Genomic DNA, 20,401 nt, shown 5'->3' with positions numbered 1-20,401 from the left:
CCCATGCAGGAGGGGGAGGGGGCTAGGGACCCAGCATCAGCCTCAAAGAGAGAAGAGCAGATGTAAAGTGCTTCCCTGCCCCCTTTTTCCCAACCACGCCTGGCCTGCCCCAGCTTCTTCTTTTGAGGTCACTGATGAAGTGTGTGTGGGGGGGAGGAGGAGGCAAGGGGAGAGGGTTCTCCGACCCCCGCTAGTCTGCATTGTGTCAGCATTCAAACCTGTGACCCACAGTTACCCAAACAAACCCAGCAGCGGCCGCATCGATTCATTGAGCAAAATCGCATGGACGGGAACCTGTGATCTGCGGGCCATGCGGCCCTCTCGCCTGCAGGTGCAATAGCCACCCGAGCAGGCCCAGACTCGGAGCCTGTGATTTACTGGGCCTATCATGGGGACGTTTAGCCCGATCCATGGTCAGTGGCTTCAAGAGCATATTTTACCCGGCTGAAAAAGTATTTATTCAGAAAACTGTTTAGGCCGTGAACAAGGCCTCCGAGTTGCTCAGAGCGCCACACATTTATGCATGTTACAATTCAGTATATACAGTGGCTCAGATGTATAAGAAAGTATGGGGACTTTGATCCTGAGCATAGTGGGAGCACCGCCAGTGTGAGTCGAAGACGGGTCAGATTACAAAAAAAAGATTAATAATTCTACAGCTATATTGTTGGACTTCCACAAAGTGTGTGCCTCAGGAGGTGCAAGTGTGTGCCTCAGGGGGTGTGAGTGTGCACCTCAGGGGGTGTGAGAGCATGCGGGGGGAGGGGAACGGGCTGCGAGCATGTGTCTCGGGTGCGAGAGTGCGCCTCACGGATGTGCGATAGTGTGCCTCAGGAGGTAGCCTCAGGGAGGTGCTAGAGTGTGCCTCAGGAGGGTGTGGGGGTGCACCTTGGGGGGTGAGAGTGTGCCTTGGGGGGGTGAGAGTGTGCCTCGGGTGTGAGAGTGTGCCTGAGGAGCCCACACAGCAAAATACAAGTCGAGTGGCACACTATGCTTACCAGATTTTTAGCTCACGTGTTTTTAAGCCCCGCACTTAATTACATTGGCCACATACCTTTGAGACCTCCCCCTCCCCCACCCCCCAGTTTTTTCATGCCAAGTAAAACCCTGGGGACATCCCACTGCAAAAACACTGGGACAAGCTCTAGAGACTCCAAGGCGACTGGATCTGTTCACCATGCAACAAAGGTGAAAAGACGAGCAGCCTTGCGACAGGGTTAACCTTTCAGTGCCCGTGGGCAGCGATGGATGAGACAGCAGGCGTCTGACCCCAGTGCAAGTGCACCCATCTCTACTACCGCCCTGCCACAGCGCACCCTCTCGCTCTCAGACTCTCCGTGGTGCCGGTGGTTGGGTGGGGAGAGAGGTTCCTTGATGATTGACCCATAGAATCTGTGTCTTTATGATGAGTTGAGAGGCGCGGGGCAGGCGTATGGTTGTTAGTAGGTTTACCTCGGTGGTCCAGTACAGGGCTAGAATAAATAAGTTGTATAAAACCAGGACAACTGCTGTTCCATTTCCAGCGTGCCTACATGAAATTACAAGCATTTTCAATGTAATAGATCTCGCATTTAAGAAAGTTTGAGCTATTGGCATTGTAAATGGCAATGCTTTTATTTAGGCTTTATTTTTTAAAAGATAAATAAAAGGCATTGTTATTTACAATACCAATAGCTCAAACTCGCGTAAATGCGAGACCTATTGCATTGCAAATGCTTGTTACTACCGAGTTGAGTGATATTTGACTAGAAGTTTAGCAATTTCCAAAGGGAAGAAAGCGGTTTTTGCATCAGCATTTTAGAACCCTCTACATAATTGTTTTTTTGATGCATTAACACTAGACCCATTTGTTACTGTGTTCATTTTTATGGGTGTATAGTCTGTTCACTTCTCAGTTATCTCTCTCAGCTCTGATTGACATCTGAAATCACTGGTATGAATTCTTTTGATATTATTCCAGTGAGATTGCTCACCTGCTTAATGCTTCACTTCTATCTTTAACTATTGTAGACCTTTTCCCTTTACATTCTACCACTGTGTGTGATATTTTTGCTTCCTCATTGACCTATTAAGTGCACTCCCCTATGGTTTACAGAAATACCTGCCAGAGTTCAAGGTTTTATACTTGTTTATGGCATAGAAGGATGTGTATAAAGATTTTTTGTGGCCTAAACCAACTGACCACAATTGGTATTTTTAAGGGCAATCTCACAGCTCCTATCTGAGAGCATACAAGGCTCTTGTCAAAGGTTACATTATCATAGCACCTTCAAGACCACAGTCCCTGAAGTAGTAGACATATATTATACTCTTGATTATGGTATTCGTCCTAAATTGATACAAATGAAAATGTATCTATGAGTTCCATGCATATGTATCTTAGTTCATCTTCTTTAAAGGCATGTCGGCATTTTGTCACATAAATGCCTCAATTGTTAATATGATTTACCTCCTGACCGTAGGCTTTTCGGTCGCATTTCCAATTCATGATCATTTGTCAGCAGTGGTTTCTGACCCCCTTAATATATATCTAGCATTTAAGCATAATACTACTTTGAAGGTATTTGACTACACCTTGAATGGCTGTTGTATGCCTGTTAGGAAGACAACGTCTAGGAATTGTATCTGTGTTTCCCTTAGCTAATCAGCAGGTTCTTTCACCCTAAAATAACTATTGAATTCAATATATAGATGGCTTGACAATTGTTTTATCTTAAAACTGGTGTCTCAACACTATAATGAAGCTTATTGACATTTCAAAAAGATCATCAGCAACTTGGGGACAAACTACAGCTCAGTTGGTTTTGGAAATTGAAATGGCAAAGGGGAAATTACCTGCTGGGTATAGTTTAAGAATTCCAGGAATTATTTAAACAGTTGTATGCTTGTGAGCACACCAGATCTGAGATTCACCAGACAAATAGTAAAATGTTTTTAGATGCCCTACTCTTTCTCTACATGATCTGGCCGAGTTAATTATTCCTGTTTCTGTGCAAGAATTGGACGACACTATCAATTCGGCACCAGCGTAATGCCATGCGAAATATATCCAATGCTAAACCCAGTGATAAAACCAATATTTTTACAGATGGTCAAAGAAATCTGGGAAGGAGGATCTATACTAGACTCTTGGAACAATGCTCGTATTATCACTTTTTGTAAAAATAGATAAACCGCCAAAGCGTATAAAATCCTACCAACTCATATCTATACCATTTCTATGTGCTGGCTATAAAATATATACCAGAATTAGTACAGACTGTCTTTATAAAACAAATAACCTGCTTGATTTTCCCCCCCTGGCAACACAGCTTTGTCCCAGGTAGAGATACTATTGCACATACCAACCTAGTAGCAATTTTGAAAGATTGGGCCGAAACTGCTCAACTGCCTCTGTCACTTGTAGCTCCATATGCCGGAAAGAAGTTTGATAGGGTGGAATACCCAATTCTCTAGGGGATCATGCAACAGGTGGGTTTCCCTCCACCTTTTAGAAATGCGATTCAGAAAATGTACTGCCAGCCTCTAGCTACAGTATCAATTAATGGCCTGGACTCAAAAAATGTCTCGTAAAGGTAACAGACAAAGAGGCCTACTCTCAACATGTCTTTATGCACTGTATATTGAGCCATTTATTATATAGTTGGTAGACAGTCAGGGTACAGAACAGATCAAAGTCCCTAGATTCAAAATCAATATGCCATTTTATTGACTACTCTAAACCCTCAGCAAATATTACCAGTGGCCCAAGAAGTATCCGCTGACTTCTGTGCCCTTTCAGGAAACTAACTGAATATGGTCGAGACAGGGTGTATTTGTGTGGGTACCACGAAGCAGGACATTACATATGCCATACCCAAATTGAGCTATTTCGGTCTCATACTTGCAACCACTTATGACGAGATCTGAGTCGAAAAGTTAACTGGGAGGTTCCTTAGATGCTCAAGAAGTAAGAAGGGAAACTGATATCTACGATAAGTAGAGAAAACGTTATTAAAATGATACTCCTCCCTAAAGTACTATATCTATATGGAACACTACCATTACACTGCTCTCATTCATTCTTCACAGCATCTAATTATTGCTTTTTATATGGGTGCACAAGAAACTTCGAAGAGCCTTGAGATTTCTACAGCTCCACTTAGCAACGGCCTTTGCGTCATACCCAACTTTAAAGTTTACTACTTGGCAGGACTATGCAGAAGATTATCAAATTAATTAAAGAACACGCTTCCAATACTGACATTAAAGAAGCAATATTGAAGCCACCATCTAATTTACTCCTGCAGTTTTCAGACCCCGTTCACTATCCAAAATTTGTGTAGGACATATCTAAATACATCCAGGTACCAATAATCCCTGGATATACTACCCTGCAAGGGATTTTAGGGGACTAAATTGAGGTACCCAAAACCTCCCCATGGATAATTAATTTTCAGTTTGTTCAGCAGCTATTTTCTTATGGTGTGCTTAACTTTCAGACAATTGATGAAGAATTCAATGTTCCATTTACCAAATGTTTCTGATACTGTTTACGATTGATACAAGTAGGAATTGGCACTTAACTGCATTCTAAGATATGTTCCACCCTGTTGGACCATGATCCTCAAGTAGTTGTTTATTATCTCATCTTCTTGGAATAAGCACAGTGTCATTTAACCTAATGGGCACAGAAATGGTCCCAATGGCTGTTAACTGAGATTACTGACGAAATGACGATAACATTTTTTATTACGTTGCTCAAGGCATGTACTGTCATTAAATATCTACTTCAGCATTATCAGAACCTTTTTGATTTTTACATCACACCTGCTAAGCTGAGCAAATGATATATTGTGAAAGCCACACATTGTGTCAGATGTAAGTCACAAGAAGCAGAGATGAAACATATGTTTTGAAAGGCCCTGGGAAACCATGCTTTTAAAAATCTTGATTGTCACAGATGTCAGCATTAAATATGACACATAATCCATTTTTATGGGCTATAGCAGGGACACAAATAATCGTTTTTAGGTCGAGCTGACGTAGCATTCGTGCGAAAGCATGAATGCTGTCAGCAAGACAACTAATGCTATCCGTATTTGGGAAAGTGGACAGCAGAGTGCCACGCGCTTTCCCAGTGTCGGATTTCACCGCAGGAGCGAGCGCGCTTGCGCAGACCGCAGGGCTTGCATGCAAACACGGCGCGCACACAGGCAGGCCCCATCCCCTGCACGCACAGGCACACGCGCGCGCGCGCGCACACACACACCCACACGCACACGCACGCACACGCAGGCACACACATGCAGGCACACAGCCCCCCGCCCCCTCCCCTCTTACCTCACCGGAGTCGGGCTCGCACCATCTGCCAAGTGTCCTCGCAGTCTCCCTGCTGGTCTTCACCCGGGCCCCCTCCTGGGACCCGGGACTTCATGCGGCACTTCTCTTCTACGAGCGCCAAACAAAACGAAACTGGAGAGTGGCGCGCATGCGCAGGCAGCCCCCGCCCTCCCACTCCTCATCGGCTGCAGGGTGCCGGCCGCTCGGCTGATTCTGGCTCGTGTGTTAGTTCCACCTTGCCTCTTCCAGTCCAAACATGGTCCTGCTCTCACCACTCACTTAAAAATACAGAAACAACAATCTCCAGCAGATCGGGATCCCGCTGAGTCTGCAGCTTCCCGCCTTCCCCGGTCTCATGTATTGTGCACCGCCTCCACCCAGCCCCTCTGACTCCAGGGGCACATCACAAAGCGAGCACTGAGCATGGTGATTTAAGACAGGGACCATACCACAAAGTGAGTGACGTGCTATTTAAGTCTGGGCGGAATTCACATAAAGTGAGCAATGAACCTGCTAATTTAGGACATTAAATGAGCAATGGACCTGCTACTTTAAGAGCAATGCACCTGCGCCTGTCTGTCACAGGTCTGGGCAAAGGCCAAAAACAACATAGACGATCCCTAAACACAACAAATATGCACATACACTCTGGTCACACCCCCACAAATGTGCTCTCGTACTACCGGGATAAAAGGCGTTACCGCCAATGACGTATATTAGGGCCGGTGAAATAATGCTGTGTCATCCTCACTGTGCACTTCCATCTTCGCCCAGCAAGGCTGGTGGGTGGACGAGCTCCGGCGACCAGATCACGAGGAGGCCAACCAGATCACGATCACGAGGAGGCCAACCAGATCACGATCACGAGGAGGCCAACCAGATCACAAGGAGGCCTTGCCTCGTGTCTCCCCGGGAGCACTCTTACATGGGCCCAGCACCCCAGACAACCCCTCACTCCCCACCACGCCACCCATCCAGACCTGGGAGCAGGTGTGAGAGGCTCAGGGAGCCCCGTCATATTCTGAGGGGGTGGAGGGGGCATCATCGTGTGTTACACCGCTGCTTGTGGCACCAATTCTCATCCAGAATGTGGGGTGGAGGGGGGCGGTAAGAGGGAGTGATGCTGCCTGCAAGGGCAGTGCTCGCGCCACAGTATGCTGGCGGCTGTCAATCATAACATCCGGGTTGGCGTTTCCGTCCATCCTGCTACCACGCGGAACGTGTACATTAAGATTATTTAAAGCACACGACTCAACTTCCGTATCACCAAATTTAGAAGCGTGTCTCAACTGGGCCAAACAATGGCGCTGGGCTAAATTTGCCATCCAGTAGTTTAAAAAACACAAACACTTTTTTTTTTAACTGTAGCACTTATTACCACATCCCTTTTGCTTATCACTGAAAATAGCCGGTGACGTAACCAGAGTCAATGGCTCTCACTTTATCCACCTTTGAAAGATAGTGAGCCAAGTCAACACCAAGGCAGTGGAACTTTGGACGAACAGCAGCAGGTGCATGGCCCCACTTAACTATATTACTGGGATTAAAAACCACTATCGGCAGGTTAAGAGCCAGGAACTGTAATTTATCAAACTATATTAATGAGATTTGAGAGTATATGTGACCTCGGCTGCACCTAGATTTTTGCAGCGGGAACATCAATCCACTGAGCTATTTTACCAACACTTGACTCTGTGGTCTGCAGACGGCAGCTAGATAGATTTCTGCCGCAGGTGCACAGACGTCCTCAGCTACCTTAAATGTGTGTCCGAGATTTTGTTCATAGATCGTTGCAACAGGCACATTATCCCAAAGCGCTATCGTGCCCTTGAATTGGCCCGGCTGTCCCTCTTCCCTGGCAGAAACAATGGACTCTTCCAGAACAATGGGCGCCGCCGCGTGCGCGAGCAGAGCGGGCACCCCATTGTTAAAAACACAGAGAGGGGAAGAGCAACAATGGCCATCCGCAATGCACCCTGGGAACAGAAGCGGGGTGACCCTGTGGAGCCTTCCCGGGCTTTCCACCTAAAGAGGGGGTCATCAGCTGCTAGTGTCAGCCAGCGGTAAACGATGCCCAGAGAGATGGTAAGGGCTGGACTGAGCACACACGCCGTGTGGAACTGCTGCAGGGCCAACTCAGCTTTTCATCCTTATTCTGGGCACCAGCGACCTGTTTAATGATAACAGGAAATAACCAGATGTCAAGAAACATTCAGACTGTTAGTTAATGATCAATCATTAACCACATTTTTTATTCAGGCATATCTGACAGCTGTTCCTGGGGGCTAAGATTGGGTTTTACTAACAAGATTTAGAATGGGATCTTTTTTTAGAATTGTTAGTCTTCCGATAATTAATGACTGGACTCGTGAACTGGACTTGTTTTATTTGTATTCGGTTTCTTTTTGCACCCAGCTCACACTCTTGTGCATGGTTAGACATGTATTTAAACCAGACGTTTCGTACAAACATCACACATTACAAACGAATGGAAAGAAACTCTTTGTGTTATAAAAAGTAAAAGTGGGCGTAGATTTTTATTTTTTTTATTCTTTACGGAAAATGTAATGTTTTGGTCTTTTTGCACAACGTGAAGCAGAATGTGCAGTATATTTTCGGGGCATGGTTCCTTCATCCCAATCCTGCCTTCTTTAATAGATCCTCGATGAAATATAGCATTCTCATCCAGAGTTTCCCTATCATTAATCACTTTTATTTTTTTCGTTGCACACTTTCAAACTTTCTCTTTGGCACACACATTACCAGCCATCAGTACACACTTTCATCAAACACACACCACCAGCCATCAGTGCACGCTTCCACCAGGTACACATACCACCAGCCAGTCAGTGCACACTTTCACCAGGCACACACCACCGGCCGTTGGTTGGTGGTGTGTGCCTGGTGAAAGTGTGCACTGTTAGTGCACGCTTTCACCGCAGGCATACCCACCAACAGCCATCAGTGCACACTTCCAACATTCACACCCACCAACAGCCATCAGTGCACACTTCCAACATTCACACACACCACCAGCCATCAGTGCGCACTTTCACCAGGCACACACCACCAACCGTCAGTGCATGCTTCCACCAGGCATACACACCACCAGCCATCAGTGCACGATTCCAATAGGCACACACACACCACCAGCCATCAGTGCACACTTTCACCAAACACACACCACCAGCCATCAGTGCACGCTTCCACCAGGTACACATACCACCAGCCAGTCAGTGCACACTTTCACCTGGCACATACCACCGGCCGTTGGTTGGTGGTGTGTGCCTGGTGAAAGTGTGCACTGTTAGTGCACGCTTTCACCGCAGGCATACCCACCAACAGCCATCAGTGCACACTTCCAACATTCACACCCACCAACAGCCATCAGTGCACACTTCCAACATTCACACACACCACCAGCCATCAGTGCACACTTTCACCAGGCACACACCACCAACCGTCAGTGCATGCTTCCACCAGGCATACACACCACCAGCCATCAGTGCACAATTCCAATAGGCACACACACACCACCAGCCATCAGTGCACGTTTCCACCAGGCACACACACCACTAGCCATTAGTGCATAGTTCTTCTAGACACACACACCACCAGCCATCATCACCAGTCAGTGCATGCTTCCATCATGCACACACACTTCTAGCTGTCTGTGCACGCTTCCATCAGACACACACCACCAGCCGTCAGTGAACGCTTTCACCAGGCAGACACACACCGCTAGCTGCCAGTACACGTTTTAACAGGCACACTCCTCCAGCTGTCAGTGCACACTTTCACCAGGCATACACAACCCCAGCTATATTTGCATGCTTCCACCAGGCACACCACCGTTTGTCAGTGCGCGCTTCCATCAGGCATACACACCACCAGCCATCAGTGCACGCTTCTAGCAGGCAGACACACCACCATCCGACCCGCCTAATTGTTAGACAACTATTTTTTATGTATTGTCTTTTACACACTTTTGTTAGGCTGATCTATTTTAGTACACATTATGCTGCAATCTGGCGTTTATGAGTTTTTTTCTGGCACACCTCTACCCCAAAGCCTCTCACTGAAAGGCGTGAACTCTAGCACTGCCATGCCACGCTTGAGAATGCCTTACAGTGCAACCACACACACAACACCATACACACACAACACCACACACACACAACCACACAAACACAACCATGCACACAACCCCACATACAACACACAAACACAACCACACACACACTCACAACCACATATAACCACACACACAACCACACATACAAACACACACATAACAAACACACACACAACTACACTGAAAATCAAACCGTCAGTGCACACTTTCACCACGCACAGACACCATCACTCATCAGTACACGCTTTCACCACACACAAACACCGCCAGCCATCAGTGCACGCTTTCACCGGACACAGACACCACCAGCCGTCAGTGCATGCTTCCACCAGGCACATACCAACAGACATAGTACACACTTTCACCAGGCACGCACACAACACCAGCCGTCGCTGCACGCTTTCACTAGGCATACACACACCACCAGCCGTCAGTGCACAATTTCACCAGCCACAAACACACCACCAAACGTCAGTGCATGCTTTCACCAGGCAAAAACCACCAGCCATCAGTGCACGCTTTCAAAAGGTACACACTTTCACCAGACACATACCACCAGTTGTCAGTGCACGCCCTCACTCTATCTATCTCCCTCACTCACTATATCTCCTTCACTCAATCCTATCTATCTATCTATTTATCGCCCTCACTATCTATCTATCTATCTATCTATCTATCTATCTATCTATCTATCTATCTATCTATCTATCTATCTATCTATCTGTCGCCCTCACTCTATCGACCTCACTCTATCTATCACCCTCACTCTATCTAATTATCGCCCGCACTCACTCTATTGCCCTCACTCTATCTTAACTATCGCCCTCACTCTGTGTATCTATCTATCTATCTATCTATCTATCTATCTATCTATCTATCTATCTATCTATCTATCGCCCTCTCTCTCTCTATCTATCGCCCTCTCTCTATCTATCTATCTATCGCCCTCTCTCTAGCTATCTATCGCCCTCTCTCTAGCTATCTATCGCCCTCTCTCTAGCTATCTATCACCCTCACTCTAGCTATCTATCGCTCTACCACAGCACCACTCCGCACCACCACAGCATCACTCAGGGGCACCACAACATCACTCAGGGGCACCACAACATCACTATGCTCTACTGCAGCATCACTGAACGCCACAGCATCACTCGTCGCCACCACATTACTCAGTGCCACCACAGCATCAATCTGTACAACCATTCAACAACAACTGGTTCAAATATGTTCTCTCAATGTTTCAAGCTTTATTACAAATGTCACAAAAAGATGTTAATATTTCACTTCTGTTCTTGTAATTTCGTCACAATAAAATATACTGAACATAATCTTCACAAAAGTTATTTACAAAAGTTTAAGCTATTGCCATTATAAATTACAATAACTTTTAAGTATTATTTAAAAAAAATAAAAGGCAAGTGTTATTTCTAATATCAATACATCTAATTCACGTAAATACAACAGATATTGCATTACAAATGCTATAGGTGTCACATTTGCGAAAGTTAAAACTATTGGCATTGTAAATGACAAAGCTATTAATTTCGCTATTTTCAAAACCAACACATAAATAAAAAAATTGACATTCACAATACCAATAGCTCAAACTTTCCCAATGCGAGACCTATTGCATTGCAAATGCTTGTTTAAAAATCTATGTGGATTACATGTTTACATATTGCACATACCTGGAAGAGTACCGCTTAGCCGGCGATGTCTCTTTAGTTATAAGAAGTTCTCAATACTTATACATTTGAAAAGCAACGAGTACAAGTAGACATTCTGAAACATTTACCAATGTAACGAGTCATGTACCAGTTAATTCTTTTGATTTAATGAAATAAGAAAGCCCTTATAATGCAACATGTGAATGCATTGATCCATTGCCTGTTTAATTTATATCTTGACCCCTGACATATATTGATTATATTTGTTGCATTTTTATGATTCTGCCTAAAATAAATAAGTAAAGATTATTGGAAAGAAGTGTGTTCGGTACCACTCACATAGTGGAAATGTTTATGTAAATAGTGGAAATGTTGATGTGTTCCTTTGTTTATATATTTAGCAAACGTATTTCAAAACAAAAAAGAAATTTCATTACAGGTATATTGAAGTACAGAAATGTACAAGGCCTTTTTCTACACACAATTCTTCCAATATGAGCACAAATGTACGTTCTCCAATGTATATCTGAGCATGTTCTACTTTCGTACTTAATTGACATTCGGAGTTGTTAAAAAAGTTTTCAAAACTGTACTGTGAAAAACTCTACTTTATTATATATATTTTCTTAGTGACTTTTAAAATGTGCCTTCATTCAATTCAGCTTTTTTGATGCTCGAAAAAAAAGAATTGCTTACATACATATTTGTATAGTTCTTTAATTCTCTATAGTTGTTTTAAAATGCTTTCCTTTCTCCAGTTTTTGATGACGAAGACGAAAACAAGCTATCTTACACTGAAATTCATCATGAATATAAAAAGCTGGTGAGTTTTGTTAGTATGTTCTTTTTTGCCTGTAAAATAATTTACGCAGATATGTTTTCACTATAAGCATTTGCTATAGTGCATATCTACTAGTAGCTCTAAATATGATTCATAGGTGTGAACTATAGACCTTAAGTTTTAAATATGCAATAATCTGTGGTTGAAACAGGTTGGTTGTGTGTACATTGTTTTACCACTTAATATATAACGCCAAACTGGTTCCACAAGTGTGTTAAATAAGTAGGCTGTTCTTAACCTTTTGTTTTATGTGGACGCCCACTAAATCACTACTGGAAGCTGGGTACACTGGCCTAAACACGTTCTGCAATTTGAACCACAAAACAATGCTCACAAATTCGAAAATAAGTGTACAAAAAACAACATGCGTACACATTTGGTGAGTAGGACCCATTTTGGGTGCCCCTGGTTTGACAAAGCACAAGATGATGGATGAGGATAGTTTCCCAGACAGTGGAAGTGTATTTCCTGCATCCCTTTTTATCTTGTTTTTAACTGTGGGAAAGTACCATATCTGATTAAATGTATTAACACGAATTTGCAGTGCAATAGGTCTCGCATTTACGTGAGTTTGAGCTATTAGTATTGTAAATGACAATTTCTTTTATTTATCTGTTTGTTTTTAAACACAAATAAAAGGGATTGTCATTTAAAATGCTAATAGCTTAAACTCTTACAAATGTGAGACCTATTGCGTTGCAAATGCTTGTGTCATTAAAGCTGCACTTCTGTAGCTTGAAGGTTTAGGACTAAACAATATTTTCAAAACGTTGACTGACTAAACCGTGCTTTGCAATTTCAATAGTAATTAGGTTGAAAAATGAAGAGCTTTGATTTGTTCTTTTCATAAAATGCAATCATTACAACACACAAACCCCTGCGTGCATTTCCTCAACTATCCTGCAATAGAAAATTATGTGTGTGTTCAGTGCTGTTGAAATGATACTAGAGGGTGTAATAAAGTGAGTCGGGCAGGAGGGGACTCCTGATCCCAAGATTTTTGACTGGGTCGTGGTGTTGTGCATTACGTTAAACAGCATATCTGTCCAAAGGGAGAGGCTAGCATACACTACAAGAGTCCCGAAACTACCACGCAATGGCCTGTTGCATATAATTAAAAGAAGATAAACATGTCAATAAAAATTAAACAAAAAGAGCCTGTAGAGCGATTAGGCTGATTATAAGGCACAGTAATACCTTTGGGTTGAGTTTGCGCTATATACGAGCCTGCAGAATGATCTGCAGCGATCCTAATGGTCCTGGGATGATTAAAAGTGCTACAATAGCCTGTAGAGCGATTAGGCTGAGTGAAAGGCACAGTAATACCTTGGGTTGAGTTTGCGCTATACGAGCCTGCAGCGTGAGCTGCAGCGCTCCTAATGTCTGCTGGGATGGCTAAAAGTGCTACAATAGCATGTAGAGTGATTAGGCTGAGTGTAAGGCACAATAATACCTTTGGGTTGAGTATGCTCTATACAAGCCTGCAGCGTGAGCTACAGTGCTCCTAATGTGTGCCGGGGTGGTTATACGCGCTACAATAGCCTGTAGAGTGATTAGGCTGAGTGCAAGGCACAGTAATACCTTTGGGTTGAGGTTGCTCTATACGAGCCTGCAGCGTGAGCTGCAGCGCTCCTAATGTGTGCCTGGATGGTTTTAAAAGCGCTACAATAGCATGTAGAGAGATTAGCTGAGTGTAAGTCACAGTAAAACCTTTGGTTTGAGTTTGCGCTATTTGAGTTTGCAGAATGAGCTGCAGCGCTCCTAATGTGTGCCGGGATGGTTAAAAGCACTACAATAGCCTGTGGAGGGATTAGGCTGAGTGTAAGGCACAATAATATCTTTGGGTTGAGTATGCGCTGTACAAGCCTTCAGCGTGAGCTACAGTGCTCCTAATGTGTGCCGGGGTGGTTAAACGCGCTACAATAACCTGTAGAGTGATTAGGCTGAGTGTAAGGCACAGTAATACCTTCGGGTTGAGTTTGTAGAGAGCAAGTAGCACTCCAAATGAGTGGCAGGACAGTCACAAACGCTGCAACACCTTCGGGTTGAGTCAGCACAGGAAGAGAGGAAAAGTGGGACAGAGGAGACGAGGGGAGGATGCTGAGGGGAGGGTGGAGGCGAAGTAGGTGTTAAAGAAGGGAGGAGAGCTGGGATGACGGAGGACCTAGCCCTACAGCTGTGCCTAGTAACATGCTGGCACTAGGAAGATCCTGCTCTCCCAGCCTGGGGACCGAGCCCCCTCACCCCGCAGAGCACTCGGTAGTGTCTAGGAATTGGCTGTGCTGAACATGCAGCGAGAGGCCGACTTGCGCATTTTATCCAGCTTGCCATAACGGCAGATTGTAAAACTTATTCTTACAGATGATCTCGAATTTCTTGAAATGCAGGCTTACTTCTCATTTTCTCTTTGTGACAAAACGCACCTCTAATGCAGTCTGAAAGCTGCAGGGCCTACATGCAGATTACGTGTTTCGCAGAGTCCCCCTGCCTCTGGTGGCGTGCTCTGCTTTATAACATTAAAAGGGTGGGAGAGGGTGCCTGCGGTGCAGAGCAGTGTGCAAACTGCAAAGAGCTAGAAGAAATGGAAAAAACGCCTGCGTGTGGTGCGCTTTCGCCGACAGGCAAGAATTCAAGGAATGCAGCAGGCTCAGTGCAGGGCTGCTGCTCACTTCTAAGCTCCCTAGGCCAGGGGAGAGAGAAGGAGGGACATGCACACACCTTTGGCCAATTGCGTACTTTCTTTCTTAGAAGCCTCGCAGAGTAGCGCATGCGCGCTGGCTCAGGGGAGACCTAAAAAGGGCAGTATAGTACTTTGGAAGATTTGCAATAAAATGACAAAACAGAATCAAATACACTAGAGAATGGCATCCAATTCATCAGTCATCCCTGAGCGGCAATCAAAATGTAGGTATACAGGTGTAAAAATCTCCAATTTACATAAAGGGACAGTGCAATCTCATATTTAACTATGTTCTTCATACTAACACCTCTTTGAGATTTTATTAGAACACATAAAATGTCTGTGGTTAATTTGTCAGTTCTCATAAGTCCATCTCCCCCATTTATTTTGAGTATGTCAGCAGGCTATTCATCCTAGCATTTTGCCAACATTCATGCTGAATCATTTCCTCATTTTAGTTGCATATTCATCCTGGGACTGGCTTGAGTTTTCCAGGGAGTTGTTCTTAATGAACAAGCAAACAGCATAGCTATGATAATTTTTTTTGCATTGTCATCTACAAAGGATGACAAATTAGTTAAACCCAGAGTGTCTTTTTTGGTAATACTGGAATAGCCTTTTGAACGATGTTTCAAACAACGTCAAAAATTCTGTTCCAAAATACTGCCAAGGCATTGCAAGACCAAAACATGTTCATCCAATCTCTTTCTAGATGACATCTGGAACATGCATTGGTTGCTGAGGAAAACATTTTACTTATGGTTTGTGATCTATAATAAAGCGTCCATCCATTTAAAAAAAAAAAAAGCCATGTGATATAATTTAACCCCTATCAAACTAGAGTAGGCAAATCACGGGTAGGTTTCCCACTTTGTGTTATCTAATGGTAAGCCAGTACGTCTTTACCAATTGGACCTCATCTCATAGTCCTAAAGTCTGCCTTTGGCACAGTTTCTTATACCAAAAACTTACTGAAAAGTTTTCTTTAGCTCCAGAACCCATCCCTTTTACTAAGTTGCTAAAACTTGAAATCCTTTCTTTTGACAGTTCATGTACAGCAGAGTTTATTTGAACATATAGAAAACGATAAAGATTGTTACCAAATTCTCAGAAAAAAGCCTTTGAAAATTCTTTAGTCTGGCACTTTACCAATTTTAGCTATTCCTAGTCGTGTCCTTTTTCAATTAATCTCTTCTATGAGACCCAATGCTCTATAATGGCAGCCAGACAGGGGGGTTTCCTCATGGACTAAGGGAATTTCATTATTCGTAAAATATTTTTGCCTTATGTTTACTTTAGAGACTTGTATATAACCCTAGGGCTTTTAATAAAGCAAGGTAAATTGTGTAGGTCATATTTACTGAACATGTTTGTTTGTAGTGAATTATCAAACTAGGAAGATCTCATTGAGAATTGGCACTTCTGTAATACAGAGGATGCATATAATATAGAAGAAAGTCATGAAGGCCCGATATGGCTTCTTCACTTGGGGGTCGCTTACAATGCATTTGGAAGGCCTCTGAATCAGATTCAGGTTTGCAGAATCAGATTTAGAACCCTTGTTTCAGACAGAATCGTACACACTTTCCAACGACCGATTACGAGGCCCATAAACTGTTAGGACTGTCCGAATCGGTTCCGAAAGGCATTCGGACAGGTCGCGCCTTTCTGAGCCAAATCGTACAGCTCTATGGACTTGGTTTCTTAGCGAGCGATTACGATGGCCGATTCGGACAGCCGTTCCAAATCACTTTCTCCAGAAGAATCGCTGTCGGAATCTGTCTTTGGGGGCCCGTAGCAGGCCCTCCTTCACCCGGGGCCATCCGAATCGGGCCTGCGGGGGTACCCAAGGGATCGCTCTTACCAACCATGCACAGCTTGTCAGGCACCAAGGGGTGCCCGCCAGAGGGTGCACGATTTTTCCCAGCCACCCCTTTTGCCAATGGGAGCCTGTGTTCTCGTTCGGAACACGGGCTCCCATTAAAGTCAATGGGTGTCCGACCGAATCGTATATCGAAGCATCCAGAAACATGCAAATTGCTCGGTCTGACTCTCCCAATCCGAGTCGTCCAAGAAATATTCTGAGACCTATTTAATAGGAATGCTTTCCGGGCAAGATCATAATCAGCCCCGTAGTTGTAAAACTTTCTAGTTTCCTTTCTAATTTATAAAAAAAGAAGAATCTAACTTACAAGAATTAGTTAAGAAATAAAATAAAAATATGGGTAGAACCTACATCTTAATTACTGCTATCCATCCAGTAACTAAAATGGGGGAGAGGTTACCATAGCTGAAGAAGATATAAAGTCTTTTTCATTAAGGGATTATAATTACTTAATAATAGATTGTCTGGTCTAGTGAGGTGGGAGGCAAAATAGAAAAGGAAGGGATTACCCCTGTGAAAATTAGATGTGTGCAGAGTTAGATGTGCCGTAGAAAAGATAGAAGAAAGGTGGCCTATGTTGCCTGCTCCATTTAAAGTGAGTAGTTGTAGAAAATCTATGGAAGAAAAGTGGTTTGGCGCTACAGCACCTAAAGTTAACAGTTAGACCATGGAGAAATTAGTAGTCATCAGCTTCAATGCCAACGCAATGAAAAGGAAACTGGTTCGAGTTTGAAAATTTTCCACGATCTGGAAATATTTTGCTGACTGCGCAACTTAAGTTTATCGTCATTGTTAATGGATGATATAAGCATTATTGATTGGTTAAAGATTGGCTAAAGATTAGTACTCGGGTTCATAAACTTCTTATATTATGCTTAACAAAATGAATAATTAGGTATATCAAAGGATGATTTCTTTTGAAATGTATTTAAAGAGTGTAATCTTGTTGTTCTTTTTATTCGTTTTCTTTTCTGTAACATATAACCATGCGTTGTCTTTCCTATATGCTCTGCTCAATAATTTTTTTTTTTTTAATTAACAATAAACCCAAGAAAAAAGCTATCTTTACCTGTCTCGAATAATTTAACCGAGGCATCATTCTTTCATATGAATCCAGTATAAGGTGGGAAAGGAAAAACACATAATACTCATGGGTGGGTCACAAACTCGTCTTCCCTCACAGCTCATAGGGGGACTGTGGTACTAATAATTAGAAACACACATTTGAAAGGTTAGACAATCATCAAACACACAGAAGTGTGTTGTATTATTCTCCCTGTAGAGATTGGGGACCGGAGATTTTACTTTGTTCCATATTACAATCCGATATGCAACAGTGTTAAGCTGCTCCAAATCTAGAATGGGAGCTTTGTAACCTGGCTAGGGAGACAGGCGATTTTAATTTCTTATTGAATCCTTAGTCAAATTCCTCTAATCCAAATCGGAATCGGCACAAAAGGAATACATAACAATTCAAAGGTGTTTGCCCCTCCTTAGGGATTTGTGATTCTGGAGACAAAAACCCCATATACTAGATTCTACACCTGCTTTTCAAAACATTTTTCGCTCGGCTTCAAGGATAGGTATGTTCCTAGTATCACTTATTCTCCCTAATATAGGGATACATCATAAACAGGTGGCTTTTTGGACCATTCAGCTGTTGTTTTACAATTTAGTATGCCCTTACCCTTTAAATAATACAGATGTCACATGGATAAAAGTCATTTCTTAACAACTTAAGACATTTGACTCAGTAAAAGAAAAGCTACAGAGTCTTCGGCTCAAGTACATGTTGCTTTTCCTGGCCAAACACAAATTGATATACCAATCTAAAACACTGTTCTTCCACACCCCAGACGAGGCCTGGCAGTGGTTGGAAGAGCGCCCTCCAAAAAAGACACAAGGGGACTTAGCAACACTCCCCAAAAGAGGCCCTTCAGTACTCAGCAGCAGGCCAAGATCACAACGGTTAAAATGGAGAACTAATACAACTACGTCAGGTGAGCATCTCAGAGCAACAAAATACCAAAGTAGGAAACCTGCCAAATCGACGCCCCAGGCCTCGGATTTGAAGAGTACACACCTGACAGACAAGCCCAGTGGGGCCTCCCGGTACACAGAGACTAGTAGGCAGCACTCCCCAGAACTTACAGACCAGGACATTTCTTCCAGTTCGAATGGTGACCACCCATTGATGCAGAACATAATCTCGAGGAACCTGTAGAAGACGAACCTGCGATTTAAACAGCCACTCCGACCCGACAAACAGACACTGAAGAATGATGAGCTGTTTCAGGCCACCGGAGGGTCTTAGGGACAGTAAACTTACAAGGAGACTACTCCTCCCCGTGTGTTTTTCTGAGTGTACTTGGTTTTCCCCATTTCCCTTTCTCCCCCTTTTATTTTGTTTCAGTTATATTTCAGGTTCGAATTATTGTGTGATTATTTTTCAGTGGGGTGTCTCTCTCGCATCTCCCTCAACTGTGGAAACAGGATGGGAGTAAAAGCCAGAGATACTAGTCTAGTGGGCGCTTAGGTTTGTCCCATAAGACAACAACGAGGGAGCCGGGAGAGTAGGGACACATCCAGAGGAGGTTATTTTTGGGGAGGGTGGGCGACAGACCTCTCCAATCCGAACACGACACAGTTGGTCATGTTGACCCAAGGGGTGGTTGGTTGGGCGGTGGGGGAGTGTGGGAGTTAGAAAGAGGGGGCAGTGGTGTGAGGGAATGCACACAGTTAGTATTCAGATTAAAATAGGCAACACATTTTTGAGACATCAGGAACAGAGACGCAGAGACCTAGGAGGCAGTTTTGGCAGTGAGAAAAACAACCCACAATCACGTCAATGCAACACACAGCAACAACACATACTCAGTCCTTTCATGGAATGTAAACGGGATGTGGAATAAAGTGAAAAGAGGCCAGGTGTTGGCGTATATTAAGAGTCTGAAGCAGAGACGTAATATTTTTGCAAGAGACACACATGAAGGGCACACAATGTGGGTTTCTGGGTAGAGGGGAGTACAAGACTGCCCATGCAGAATTCTCCAACGGGGCGAGAGGAGTAGCCATCCTAATTAGGAAATGTCCGCCGTTCAGAATTGAACGCAGCTGAGCAGACCCCAGCGGAATGTATGTGGCGGTCAAAGGCATTTGGAACAGACGGGACATCACTTTTATAAGTGTATATGCGGCCCCCTGATTACAAAAGCAGACACTAGAGAAACTCGCAGACATTCTCCTAGAGGCGGGTTCCGGGACCCACCTTATAGGAGGAGACTTTAATAATGGAATAGACCCTTTGTCAGACCGCACTACGATCCCCATGGGAGGCCCCAAAGAGACACAACTCAAACGCTTCACGGACACGTTAGCTCTAACAGATATATGGCTAAGACAACATCCCCAGATTAAAGCCTATTCTTTTTCTTCAGGTGCTCACAAAGCCTTTTCAAGGATAGACTATATTCTAGCCCCAGTAAGAAGGTGACGGGTTAAAAACATAGAATATCTAGCGAGATGCCTTTTGGACCACTCCCCTCTTTGGCTCATAGTGGGTGTCGACAAAAAAACGTCCTGCTGCAGGGTGGAAACTCAATGCATGGGAACTTAAGGACCCTAAGGTTGCTAAAGAAATTAGAATGGACTCAGACCTTTACTTCACAGAAAATATGGGGTCCGTAGAATCCGCTATCACACTTTGGGAAGCATATAAACCGGTCTTACGGGAGGGATAGAGCCCAGAACATAATAGCCTATAAGAAAAGGAAAGAAGCAGAGGAGATTGCAGAGATTAAATCTAAGCTCCTTCGGATCGAATTGCAGGCCCTCACAAATGGCGACCCTTCCCTGTTAAGGAGAATGCGAA

At 43.9% G+C, this 20,401-nt stretch overlaps 1 protein-coding gene across 2 annotated transcripts in view; it reads left to right on the top strand.

Moving 5' to 3' along the window:
- The window catches only part of CFAP36 (cilia and flagella associated protein 36), a 319,762-nt gene that overhangs the window by 17,300 nt on the left and 282,061 nt on the right, over positions 1-20,401 (top strand). For both annotated transcript variants that reach the window (XM_086927503.1, XM_086927504.1), the window contains exon 2: positions 11,883-11,947. In XM_086927503.1, coding sequence (XP_086783629.1) covers positions 11,883-11,947 — 65 coding nt within the window. The remainder of the gene's footprint in view (positions 1-11,882; positions 11,948-20,401) is intronic.

Source organism: Lissotriton vulgaris, chromosome 6, assembly GCF_964263255.1.
Source record: "Lissotriton vulgaris chromosome 6, aLisVul1.2, whole genome shotgun sequence".
Taxonomy (NCBI): Eukaryota; Metazoa; Chordata; class Amphibia; order Caudata; family Salamandridae; genus Lissotriton; species Lissotriton vulgaris.
This window is presented reverse-complemented; position numbering and strand designations above follow the sequence as displayed.